This window comes from Eurytemora carolleeae, unplaced genomic scaffold (assembly GCF_000591075.1).
Source record: "Eurytemora carolleeae unplaced genomic scaffold, Eaff_2.0 scaffold1616, whole genome shotgun sequence".
Classification (NCBI taxonomy): domain Eukaryota; kingdom Metazoa; phylum Arthropoda; class Copepoda; order Calanoida; family Temoridae; genus Eurytemora; species Eurytemora carolleeae.
Genome location: NW_019397506.1, coordinates 44,506 through 58,810, shown reverse-complemented (window position 1 = coordinate 58,810; position 14,305 = coordinate 44,506). Strand labels below are relative to the sequence as shown.

Below are 14,305 nucleotides of genomic sequence, written 5' to 3'. Positions count from 1 at the left end.
TTCTGAACAAATATGCACCATAAAACGTCTCACAAATTAAACCTTTAAAAATGTCTCCACAATAATGCATTCTCAGCTGAACTACCATATCTAGCCAGACACTCCCTTTAAAATTATGTCTAGGTACATTCAGTTAACTTTAATTCACATTAATATCTGAGAATATTTCATCTTAATGAAATTAGAAATATATATTTTAATATCATTTATTTTCAGATCCGCAGTGTTGTTGTGGAGTCCTGCTCAGATCTGCTCATAGGATTAGATCTGGTTAATCTTAATCCTTCAACAGTTCCATTTACATTCAAATCATCTGGACACATTACTATAGGAACAGTAACACCATGTTACACGTCTTGTATGTCTCATATAATCTATATACAGTACACAAGTGCCCAAACATTTTGTATTTAATAATAGCTATAAACATTTCAAAATCATCAACATTTTGTTATAAAACATAAAGCATATATCACAAACTGGAATAAAAAGACGTTCCTTTGGGTTTTTCTATATTTCATCTAACCAAGGTTATAATGCAAGGAAAGTTATTTAAGAGGTGAACGCATCTTTTGTACTCCAGTGTACTTACTGTCTCTGTAATGTAATGTAAACACAAGACGGATGTCGAAGCCTGGCAGGGGATCCATCTTTCACATAAAAAATCAATGAAATATTCTAGTTATAGGAAACTATTAGGTGAATTATCAAAGTTATCAAAATTTAATTCTTTTAACCTCCCTCCTCAGATACTAAATGAACACTGATGCATCTATTCTTGTTTGCAAATTCCGCCCAGAGAGAAATGGTTCAATATTTACTCAGAGTAAAAGCAACTGCGATTAACTTTCCTTGCATTACAACCTTGCTTCTAACAGTCTTTAAGTCTAAAAATTCGATCAATGAAAACTTTAAAAATTTAGTTTAAAATGTTACTGAACTTGCAGATTTCATAAAATTTGATCCTGCGTACGTAGATAGGCAGGTTAGAGATTTTTTGTAATTTAGTATAAAAATTTCAATATAATATTACCATTTGAATATTATACAAACTGTTCTGTTGTTTAATGGAATGTAAAAAACAAAAAAGGATAAAATGAAGCCATAGTTCAGTCAATATAAGAAGTAATGGAACATTAAAATCTATATTTTCTATCACACAATGCATATACATAATAAATTGCAGAAACTGATCTTGGTGTTTGAGAATGTTGAGGTTGCCACGCTCGGCTCTTTACACGTGGATGAAGCAATACAGGTGGGTCGTCTTTGATACCATACTTCTCCAATCAATCAATAACTAGCATTTCTCCAAAACATTGAAATTCAAGAACGAATCGACAATATATGGATTCTCCTGATATTACCTGCAGTTGTTTTGTACACTTTCAACTTGTAATATCATTTGTTGATAATGTTTAAAATTTGTTTTTTCTAATATCCACCAAAATAGATTTAGCTAGAGCTAGGGTTGATAATGATTAACAGTTATGTTGCTTAAATCAACCATATTATAACTAGATACTGGTTGATATGTCAAACTATATGTGAATAAAGGTTGATAATGTTAAACATTTATTTTTATTCAAATCAACCATATGATATCTAGATAAGGTTGATAATTTTAAACAAATGTTTTATTCAAATCAACCATATTATATCTAAATAAGGTTGATAATGTTAAACAATTATTTTATTCAAATCAACCATATTAAATCTAGATACGGTTGATAATATTAAACAATTATTTTATTCAAATCAACCATATTATGTTTAGATAAGGTTGATATTATTAAACAATTATTTTATTCAAATTAACCATATTATATCTAGATAAAGGTTGATAATGTGAAACAATTTCGTCTACTCAAATCAACGTTCGGCCATATCCCAGCTGAAGGACTAAACGTTTCAAGAACTCGGAAATTGGAAATCAAAGACTCTATTTTTTTGAGAGTGTACCCCAGGTATTTACATTTTTTAAACATCTACCCTTTTTTTAAAAAATAATTGTGTTTTATCGAAAAAAAATAATTTAGAATTTATCTATATGTTCAGCGCACCAAAAAGTGACCAATTTTATAATTAACTATCCGATTTTATGTTCTGCAGATTGAGTTTTTCGTCGTCATAAATAATCTAAACTATTATTTTCCATCTGAAATCTTTGTAACCTGAGGCCGAATTTAAAGAATTTGAGCGGCGGCTTAAATTTAAGCCGCGGCTCAATTGAAACCGGTTTTTGGCGGATTTAAGACGCGGCTCAAATTCATTAAATTCGGACACTGATCTCGTAGACCTTGTATGTTTTAAATTAAATTATTTTGGGCTTTAAAGTTAGAAATATTTTTCTGGTTTATGTCAGGGATAATGAAAATTAAATTTGTATCGGTTTTAACTGAACCAAGTGCAGGTCTTTGTTTTAAACACTTTTAAATATTTTCAGATGTTTAATTTTAAAAATTTTACTTTTTATGTTTTCTTTAGATCTGTAGTTGTTGATAGAACTAAGGAAGTTGAAGTGATAAACAATGAATTCAGTGTAAATGCTTTAAAGGTAATAAATTGTTTTCAAGATTAAAATATTTACAATAGTTATTTAGAGTAACATTATTATTTACAAATCTTGGTTTTGCCATCCTTTGTGTTTAGTTATTGCTATGTATTACGGTATTACTCATTATGATTTGTTTAACAATCTCATCCGTTTTTTGCTCTTTTGCAATTGGAGCCATAAAGTTGGTTCATGACGGAATGAATGATATTTTTTATGTCAGCATTTTTGTTTTGACATAATTGTAATGTCTTCAGCAAAAATTTTAATGATTTTTTATGGCTTCCCATAAATTCCCCCATCATCACTATTTTCTTCTATATTTAACAGAATAAAATAATAAAAGAAAATAAAGAAATTTAAAGTTCAGTGCATATAGAATATATATAAATATATATTTGGATGAACAATGAACATTGAACAAAGATCAGCTGACATGAGATGAAAGTACTTGAAGAAAAAAATGAAGAATGTTTATATTTTGTAATTTAAAGGCAATTTCAGCAACATCTATAAAATAGAAGGTGTTTAACAATTTGCATCTAACATCTATTATAAGAAGGAATAAATATTGAAAATTGAGCAAAAAGTTTTTTTTAGACTTTAAATGGAATTTAATCATTTATTTCAGAAAAAAAACAATGGAGATGAAAGAATCTAAAAGTGTTTATTATTTCTCCATTTTCAGGTGGTCTCTACAAGAGATGGATCCCATCTGTTTATCAGCTGTAACCGTCTGCTTGGACATCCAATAACACCAGAATGTTTACCAACTACAACTACAACAACAACAACAACAACTACCACCACAACAACGCCAATTAAAAAGTAAGAACTATTTATATAATTTTCAGTAAAAAAAAATTTAAATCCGATTGTTAATGGTTTTAGTAAAAGTCACATAATGGATAGTTAATCGTTAGTTTTTAAGAAAGTTATTTTCAATCGTAAATGGAATTTTCTGATAATTTTCAAAAAAGTTTTCTTAATACTATACTATCATCTAACTAAGGAAACTTTGTTTCTTCTTCACATAAAAAGGCATATACAGTAATAACCAGAAAACAATCTAATAGAAAGACGACATTATAGCAATACTAAATCATTTTGATGTTGTTACAAAAAAATTTGTTTACTTGTAACTTAAAAGGGTCTATGTACGTCTAATGTTCATTGAACTAGTTTAAGTACTAACTTGAGTTAAAAAATTCGTCTTCATATTTCAGAGCTTTCTGGTTAGCGCTTTAGTTTAAAATGGGTCAGACTAAAAAATAACCAAATTGTAATTGTTTTTAATTTTTAAGTTTAATTTACTCTTGTTTTTAACAATACATATAATTTATTTTACAACTAATTTTTGTTAAGGCATTTTTGTCAATCCCTACGGAATCTCCTTTTAAAACATCGTTTTAAACACAAAAAAAAGTTTGGTTGCCTTTTAATCACAGTTAAAATGCAAGTTTACCCACAAAGCATGAGACTGATAAAGACGACAGAAAACTCTTAAAATGACGATCCCAAGGTTAAATTATGTATTCTGCCTTAGATATTGTCATCTAATTGCTTATTTAATGATTTGGCAAAGAAAAAACAAATTTACGATTGCAGGGAATCGTGAATATAAGGAAACAGACCGTTTAAATTCCGTACAGTCGTCTCTGAAGTCTCATCTTTTCTGGGTAACCCTGTACTTTCAGTATACAAATATTTACAGACACTTTCCCCCTTAATAGACCCAGAGTATTTTCTTTCTAAACTAACTACTTGTCTGTTTAGGAGTAGTGGAACCTCATCTCAAATACCTTCTACCTCGAGCGAACAGGGAACCTTGAACAATATAATTCACATCAATTTCACTATTTTAGTTTTAAAGGGATATCCAGTGTTATTAAAGGGTTCAATTAAAAAATTATCTGTAAACCGTTGACAGAGAATTATCGTTTTTTCTGGAACTAAATAAAAGCAATAATTTTTTCGTTCGTCCAAGCTGTAGAAATCACACAAAATTTCAAGCCAAAATTGTTAGTTTAAAAAAAGATTGTTTATAGAAGGTTACTTATCATTTTAAAAGGGTAATCTTTTTAAAAATTTACTAAACTCAATTTTTTAAATATTCAATAGGAAAAAACGATTCCCTTTAATAATTTATATTAACACGCAAAAAAAAATAAAACCTTTATTCACATTTAAGCTTATTTAACATTTTAAGAACGTTTTTATACAGTGTTAATCACAAAGGATAAGACTGTAAAGACGATTCCAACTTAAAATTTAGTCTTCTTTAATTGGGTTATTTAATGATTTGGCAAAGAAATAAAAGGAAAATAACAGCATTAATTCTGTAGTCGTCTCTGAAGTCTCATTGTTTGTTGGTAACCCTTATTTAGAGATTTATTTTGGCGGGGTTATTAGCGAACAGTTGACGGCGAGATGATTGCCGGCCTAGTTTCTGGAGTAACTGTCGTCTTCATCGTTCTAATCAGTACAATTATAATTCTTTGCTTTAAAGAAAGGTAAATGTTTATAAGATGAAAGTCTGGAAGGGGGGAGGGGGGTAAGGGGGTCATTTCTCTTCTCTCTTACACTTTTTTCCACTAGCCTTGGTAGTTTGGAATTACACCATCAGGAACTTAAAACTTTCCCGTAAATATCAAACTACAAAATTTAAAAATTACATTAAAATCATGTTCTTCCGTTAGTTCATTTTTTTAGTTAAGTAATTTCTAAAGAAAGTTTGATATTATGAGAAAACCAACTTGAATCATTGTTTTAGATTTTGATTTAAACTTTGCCCTGGAAGAATTAACAAAAAATTCACTGGTTTTAAAAGAAGGGATTATAAGGTGTGCCCCCTCTCAATTGTTGAACCCTACGTTTTTCAAGAAGCGGGCGTTGACCTCCCCCCCCCTTTAAGCCACCTCTGCACTGTACACCTAGAAAGATAAGGAGCCTAGATAAATTTTACTTTTTTAGCCAGATCAAAAGTATTAATAAATCAGTCACAGGAAAATTACTTTCTTCGCGTTTTTTATTCGATGAAAAGTTTACAGAATTAATGATCAGTAAAGATCGACCATTCATAATATCCTAGAAAATATGGATTGAATATTTTTTTATTTAGATCAGAATTAATACCCCAATCAGTTTCATGAAAAAAATTTCATAGTATTTTTTTTTTATTTAAAGATGCAAGTCCTAGAAAATGTAGATTAATATTTTATTTAGATCAAAACTAACTTAGTTTCCAGTGAAATCAATTTATTCACGATGTTATCATAATTTTCTTACGCATATAAAACTAACACTAACGAATTGCATCCTGTCTGCATCGGAATATTTCCAGTAATATTTTTATCTCTAATTTGATATCCGTCAAAAATAGCGTAAAAAGATCTAATTTACCAAGATATAAAACCAAAAAGAATGAAATCGTAAAATTTACGTTTTATGAATGAAAATGGGATCTAAAGATAAGACTAACTGGGCTTTTTAGCAGGACCTCTAATTTACTCCCGCTTTTCTCTTCTGAGTTCTTAATTTTTATAAATTATAAATATAATATTTATGTAACATATATATATCCTATTATGAAGAGATTTATTTTAACTCATGATTAATTCTGAGGCCCACATTGAGACATTTTGTAATAAATATTTTTTTATGGTTAAACCATAAAAAAAAACTGTGGGGGGGGGGTCATTCTGTACCCGCGAACATTTTTTAATTAATGTGGTACATACAAATATGTATGTGTACAAAATGTAATAAAGTCAAAACATTTTTGCAATGCACTTTTTGTAATAATCTAAATATCCTGGGCCTTCACGAGGGACTTGACAGATCTCAAAGGTGCCAGATTCGCAAAGATACCGTTTGAATCTTTATATGAGCACGCTGCAATGGGACAGAAACTTGTTTATCGTTAGTCTTATTTTCTCCCTNGAATTGACCAGAAGTATTTCTGGGTCTGGGTTTGAACAATATATCACAAGCAGAAATAAACAGAGTTACCTTTAAACTACGAGACTGTAAAGACGACCTGAAACTTATATAATATGACGATTCCAAGGTTGAATTAATTGTCTTCTGCCTTTGCAAAGAAAGAAACAAGTTTATGTTTAAGAAAAAAGTATAAACTCTGTACAGTCGTCTATGAAGTCTTATTCTTTGTGGTTAACCCTAGTAATACTATGAACCTTCCTTTCTTACTTAATATTCAAGAGAAGTTTTGGTTCATTTTCTACCTACAGTCATCCTACAAACTACAGTCTGACACACTCAGTATTCCCCAAAATCTCCTCCCCCCCCCCCCCCTCCCTCAAAAATCCTTAAAAATTGACAGAGTTAAACAAATTTAGCGGATAATGGTTTAAAAAAAGGCAAAAATGACGCGGAAAACAGTGTAATATCTGGCCCATTAAATTATTTTTAAATGCTAAAATTTGAGCAAGTTTTACCCTATTGCGTCTTTAAGAATGTGTAGAACATCTAGGAATTTTTCAGGTGCACCCTTAAACCAAACCCTTCAGTATTTCTAGAGTTTTTTAAAAGCCCACTTGCCCAGAAGAGATAAGCTACAAATCTGAAAATTTAACGAACAAAAGCAAGAGAAGTCTATTTTTAAAAATAAATAAATTTAAATTTTAGAAGTCATTTAGACTAATTTCTATGTTTTTTTTGGTTTAGGATAGTAAATAATGTTAATGCTAAAGCAAAAAAACATAAAAATTAGTCTAAATGACTAATAAAATCTAAATTTAAAATCCAATCTTAGGCGTTTAAAGATTAAACTCAACTTTAATGAATATACTGAGTTTCCTGACATGAAACCAAACTTTCCTTTTACTGCATTGAACAGTGAACTAAAGACCTTGAATTGCCAATTTATAAATTCAGTAATTTGCACAGTTTTATAATAAATGAAGTTCTATGATAGGTCTAGCTTTATACTAAATCAAGCTTTATATACTAAGTCAAGCTATATGATAAGATAAATTTTATGATAAATAAATTATTTTTATAAATTCCGTTTTTGATATCTATATATAAATTTGGCTTGTCTGTCTGTCTGTTTGTTTGTATGTTTGTATCCAATAAACGTCAAAACGGCTGAACCGATCGGGCCCAAATTTTTTGTGGGACATCTAGGGACCCCAGGGAAGGTTTATGAAAAATCAAAATTGCAAATATTTGTCTCTATCAAAATTCGATCGTCATTAAATTTTTAAAAATTTTGAAAATCCGCGAACTTTTTTGTGAAAATCCGCGAATTATTTTTGTTTTGTTTTACGATGTACACAAAGAGAACATGTTCACAACTAATTTAGAAGATGGGTGCGAAGCGTCCTCTAAGGCTAGAAAGAAGGGCGCGAAGCGCCTTGAATTTCTAGTATGATATAAGTAGTAAGTAAGTAATTTTGAAAAAGTGAGTATTTAAAACCTTCATAAAATAAGGTTGTGGAAATATTTCCCCCTTATTTTTAAAAGAAGAAAGTGTTTGTTACGTTTTGAATTAATTGGTGGTGGATTGTTAGTTTTTTAGACAACGAACATCACAGTTCACAGATATAATAATTGTAGCTAGCTGTATACTAATATGGATAAGGTGGTTTTTAAAGGTGTGTGAAAAAAGTATTGTAGCAAAATAGGCATTTGAAGCATATTTTTAATTCGTTTTAATCAATTTTTATAGGCTACTAGCTGAAGAGCCCGGCATTGCCCGTGAACAAAAAAATTGAAAAAAAATATTTGGATAACCACAAAAAAAATCAGCCCAATCGGTCCAGCCGTTTGGCCGGCTATAGAAAACATATATATAAACTTATATATTTTATTATATAGATAAAGCTTTAACTAACTATTCATAAAATCAAGGTTTAGAAAAATCAAGGAAATTTTGATACATCTTTTCTTATAAAGTTTCTTGATAAAAACATGGTATGCCGCTGCCGTTAATACATGAAATATTATAATATTTTGTGAAAACTGCTTACTTTAATAAACAAAGAACCTTCAATATTGACATTTATAAAAAGCACGATTTTCTCTTTCAAATATTAAACGGATTTTGTGAAGTTGTAAAGTTGAAAAATATTTCTCAATTTAATAACTTTTTTACTATTTATTTACAACTACTTTACAGGAAATATTACTTTACCAAGGGTTCCCAAGACCAATTTTGACTACAAAGCAGTGCAGCGAGGAATGTTTTGTAGGCAAAATTGGTCGAGGGAACCTGTGGTTAAGTTTTAACTATTAATTACTACTTAACCGGGAGATTAAGGGAGGATAATTAAATTGAGGGGAAAACCACTTAGCCGAGGGCCTCCAAGACCTTTTTGGGGTTCTAAACCTCACGAGCGTAGCGTAGTGGATACAAATTGATTGAGAGAGCGATAAATGTAAAAATAAAATTAAATTAGAGAACTATTTATTTGATAAATCTGTATGGATCACAGGGAGGATAATTACTTATCCTCCCTGTAAAGAGGGAGGATAAGTAATTATCCTCCCTGTAAATAGGGAGGATAAGTAATTATCCTCCCTGGAAATAAAAAAGGAGGGAATTTAAGGTTGGTTATTTCGTTGAACAGGAGATTAAATTTTTAATTTTCCGAAAAGTAGTTGTACACAATTTTATCGTCTTTTGAGATGCGCAAATGCGCGGATTTTTTCACGAAAACTTCGCAGAGCGGGTCGTTATTTTACTTAATTGTCCCAAGGGACTGTTGGGGGAATCATAGGTCGGTAATGTTGGTCAAAAGGCGGTAACAATAGTTAATTTTTCGAAAAAGTATAAGTTGAACACAATTTTAGCGTTTTTAGAGATGAAAATACGCAAATGTTTACAAACAAATTTAGCAGAGTAGTTGGTTATTTTACTTAATTGTCCTAAGGGACGTAAAGCAACTTAACGCCCCTCTTTATTAGGAGAATCATAGTATAAACTTAATAGAAACTCATGTATAAAGAACTGAATAAAGGCAACTTTACAAAGAGAAACTCAATATAACAAGCCAGATGGAATCGATTAAAGCACTAACTTTGCACAGACATTTATTTTACATTATTATTAAAATACAAACTGAGGATCAACCGAAGTCAATCCTGGAATCATAGATGGATCTAATTCTCCTCTCGGAGCTACTGGAGCTGTGATCGACCGCTCTCTTCTCCTCCTTCATCAAGACTAACCCTTTTCTCGGGGACAAAATGGACGTTCAGATTGCTTTCTCTTCCGACGAAAGCACCGTTATCCGTGTTCCCCTGATAAGGATTCCCAGGATTTGAACCTTGCTACCCTGGAAATTTCCTCTGGCCGTTGATACCAGCTCCAGTAGTAACGGGTTAAATACAATCAATACTATTTGTTTGTCCAGTTACTCAACTCATGATACAATTTAGCTTGGGTTGAATGAACTAGCTGAGTGGGTTTACAATAGGTCATTAATGTTGGTGAAAAGGCTGTAAAATTTGTTAGATTTTTATTTCTCTATAACTTTTTATCAAACGAAAAAATAATGTGAACAAATGACATTTCTTTGACAAATTTGTAAGTAAAATGTCAACAAAATATCAAACATTCTAAATTCTAATAATCTATCCATTCTAAAGGTCTGTTAAATCCTAGTCATCTATCCATTACGTCTATATTATTTAAACAAATGTTGGGCCTGTCAGCAGCTCTTTGTCGACTATTAGATTCAAGTTTATTTTAGTTTGAAATCTTGCATCTGCAGTTTGGTTAAAAAGCTAATATTTATAAGTTTGCATTTCTTACTTTTGGTTGTAAAACTGAAAAGTACGATGTTGCAAAGTCCTGTCGACAGTAATTCCGCTCAAAATAATCCTGCTTTTTGTTTCAGACAGAGTATAAAGCAGGAGCCTGTCCAGATGAATGGTCTTGAGAAGGTTGAAACTGTTGAAGTAGAAGTTGATCCTCAACCTTCAAATATACCTAGACCACCTACACCACCTCCAATGCCCAACCTAGAGTTCGAAAATCTTCTAGGTAATTCCTTTGGTTCAACATATTCATAGTAAACTTATAGACCACGTGGTCATTTAACAATTTGACAAATTAAACAAAAAAGAAATTGAGTTTTTGTCACAAACTCTGATTTTCAATCTCAATATCTTTGCAATCCACTGTCGTAAATCAGTATTAAAAAATCAAATTCAAAGTAATTGAGTCTTTGGCACAGGCTTAAATTTGCTAATCCCTATATCTATGCAACCTTGTGGTGTAAAACTTTATATTTCAAATTCAGATTATTTTTGATCTAACAGAATTCTTAGTTTGAATATATCTAAGCTCTACAACATTGGGTTGCAAAGATAAAGGGATTAGAAAATCTGAGTTTGTGGCAAATACTCATTTTGTTTGCCCAGGACCTGATGTGACCGGTCCGTTTGACCGGCCAAAGTTCTCAGCTCCGATCTGGCTGGATGAAATACAAAACAACAAAATATTCAACAAACAACGGAATCTCCTGGGAACGGTAAACAGGGTCAATATAAATATTAAATGAAAACATGGCTTAAACCAATCTACGCATCTGAAAGAGAATGAAAACGTAATTTCAACAAGTGACCCCCTCCGACCCTTCACTTATAAATATCAATGGCACAGTGTCCCGTGTCCGGTGTTCAACGGTACCCTAAACGCTTTGTGTGATTAAAAAAATATATCCATGTTTTTCTTCCTGAAAATTGTATTTTTTCAACTGAGGTTTTTCTTTAAAAGTAACTTAAGAATTATTGTGACAAACTCAAATAATGAAGAAAACTCGCAGAATTGTTTGACTCGGTGTCGGAACTGTATGTAATCTTTACAGTTGAATTTAATGAGCAAAAAATAGCAGATTTCTAAAATATTTTTTACTTTTATTCCCAACAATAATATTGATTTTTAAATGTTGATAGATATGCAGCAATGGATTAAGCAATAACAATAAAAATGTTAATTTTAAAACTAAAACTAAGTATTAACATTATTTGGATCCAAACTAACCAACAAGTATTAACAAACTAACCAACAAGTATTAACAAACTAACCAACAAGTATTAACAAACTAACCAACAAGTATTAATAAACTAACCGACAACCAAGACAAAAAAAAAACCTATATTTTGTATTGAAGGTTGAAGGTCAGTGTACCGTTGTTCTAGACGATATGACACCAAGGGAGAGCTCAAAAACAGAATCAGATCAGGTACAATGAGAACCAGAAAACTATGGGATCGGCGTCTTCGGTTGTCTTTTGATCAAGTTGCCATGATTCAACTTTCTCTACGCGGTTAATTCAACTACTACTCGCATTTTAGTAAATTCGGGCCCTGAGTACTATAGAGATTTACCAGTAAAAGAAACAGCAAAGACGACATTCATAGAACCACTGAAGGATTTGCAAGAAAAATATCAAAATGAAAAACATTACATTCTTTATTTTATAGGAATCCACAACTTCGGTCTAGTACACCTAGAGTTAACCTTTTTATTCTAAAAGAAAAAGGTAATAGAAAGAAAATAGTAGCGAGTGATGGACAATAATTCTTGATTTTTTTTCTAAAACTTTAAAGTTTGTTGAATTTACATTAGGTCTACAATTTTAAATTTTTTTTTTTTAAAGAATACAATTGGCTTTATCTACAAATTATAAAAGTTATTACTCATTATACTTGACAAAGAAAAACTTTTTTTAAATTTAAAATTAATTTTTTTTTCAGGTGTTTCGACCGGAAGTTTAGAACCAAATCAAAAGAGAATGAATTTATCGTTATTAACCGATAGATAGATCGCAGGAAACATGTTTTTTTTCTTTTTCAAAATATTTACTATTTTCAGTTTAAAAAGATTGTAAATCTAATTTTAAGTATAAGTAGAGCCATAAACTATTAATTACTATTAAAAAAGGCTCAGTAAGGGAGGACGCTCTAGTTTGTTAGCCATATTGATCTCATTTCATTTTTACAGTTAACATATTTCAACCCCGTGTTAGATTCATATGCGATGATATGCCATTAAACATTTCTTCGAGATTTTTTTTACAAAGCAATTTGGTTTTATTTTTAAGGGCAAAAAAACAATATTTTTCCTTTTTTAGGCATAAATTGACAAATACAGAGTAAAGGGGAATTAATTATGATTTTGTTTCCGTAAAAGTATGTTTACAATTTCTTAAAACTGAAAAATTTATTTTCACGCGAAAGCCTAATGCTAAATAATGCATACTTACACACGCTTTCTATCAATTTCACAACTAATGCAAGCTAAAAAAATAGTCAAATAAATTTCAATCATAAAAAATATTAATTTTAAAATTCACTTAACCGTGTTTTACTAAAAGTTAGAAGGTTGTTTTAATTTGAACTTTTTCCCATTTTAAAGTAAAAGTGCCGGATTTACGTTAAATCCATTTCAACAATAGTCTAAACAAAACCTTACGCACAGTTAGACCCAGAAAACTGTAGAATAGAAAGACGACATTAAAGCAATAATAATGTGTATTTGATGTTGATACAAAGCAGATAGTTTTACAAGCAATTTATTTAATCACACTTATTAATGAAATATTTACATCACAAAGTTGCTGTGGCTCATGTTCAGTGGACTATTTACAGTCATAACTTGAGTCTAAAAGTCGTCTTTCTATTTTAATATTTTTTGGTTTTCACTGTAATTTATTTCAAAACTGCCTTTACATGTTGCTACTGCATGTGCCATTAAAAACCGTAAGCTGCCGAACTGTGTGTAGCTTCATATATAGAATGTTTATATGATGTGTGTTGTGTATAATACATACAAGTCAAACGGAAATTACGAAAATGTTTGAATAAAAACATTCATATTTTTTCCCAAAACTTTCGCACTAATCTAGAGAAATTTATATATATAAAAATTTGTTTTTTTTTCAAAATGATCAAAATCATAATTTAATAAATATGAATATTAATTTTTTTAACCCATCTCTAAATTTGTAAACAAAATTGTGTGAACTGTAAAGTAGAAAAAACATATCTCCTAGTCCTATCCTTTAAAACCATCATAACACGTCAAAAATTCTTATAAATTTAGGGAAAAGGGACATTTTCTAAAAGTATACAATATTCTACGGTGATTTAAACGATTGATAAACAAATTTGACGTCGTCTTTGAAATTTGAATATGACCATTGTTAAATTACGCTTCATGTTTTTACTTTGTGCGTAAACTAAATTATATCAAAGCAGGGAAATTCACAAATCGTGCCAATATTAGATTGTCCCTTTTCTTTTTATAAATTTTATGTAGTTTAAAGGGACTTTAACCGTAACTTCGATCTAGGGACTCTTCATTCAAAGTAACCTTGACACCTTAATCTGAACTTAGATGTGGAATATAATGCTGTTTTTCTTAAAGGGAGTGATCGCTACTAATTATACTTTCATCTGTTGCTTCTGTAAGGAGAACACTCCCTTTAATCTGAACTAAGATGTGGAATATATCGCTGTTTTCCTTGATTAAAGAGTGTTCAACTCTGATAAATTCTCAATTGCTTCTTATCAAATCAGACAAGCAAGAAATTCGCAGAAAATACACAAATATAAAAAAACAGTTTAAATGAACAAAAATATTTAAACTTGATCAGATAAAGCTTTAAAGGGTACCGTTGTAAATTGTACATCATGTCATCTTTGTATTGATGGTCAGTTGAAATTATGCTTATAATCCCTTTAAATGTTATTGTGAACTAAATATTAAACCATGAT

The 14,305-nt window shown here is 30.4% G+C and overlaps 1 protein-coding gene across 1 annotated transcript; it reads left to right on the top strand.

Moving 5' to 3' along the window:
• Nucleotides 1-216: 216 nt before the first annotated feature.
• Nucleotides 217-14,305, top strand: LOC111714638 (uncharacterized; the record flags this gene model as incomplete). Its single annotated transcript, XM_023489785.1, has 13 exons — nucleotides 217-331; nucleotides 948-985; nucleotides 1,187-1,258; nucleotides 1,834-1,967; nucleotides 2,488-2,557; nucleotides 3,243-3,382; nucleotides 4,331-4,376; nucleotides 4,967-5,067; nucleotides 10,420-10,565; nucleotides 10,946-11,055; nucleotides 11,698-11,769; nucleotides 12,011-12,069; nucleotides 12,284-14,305. Coding segments are annotated over 12 exons (1,065 nt in total), but the record flags the coding sequence as incomplete, so codon positions are not given.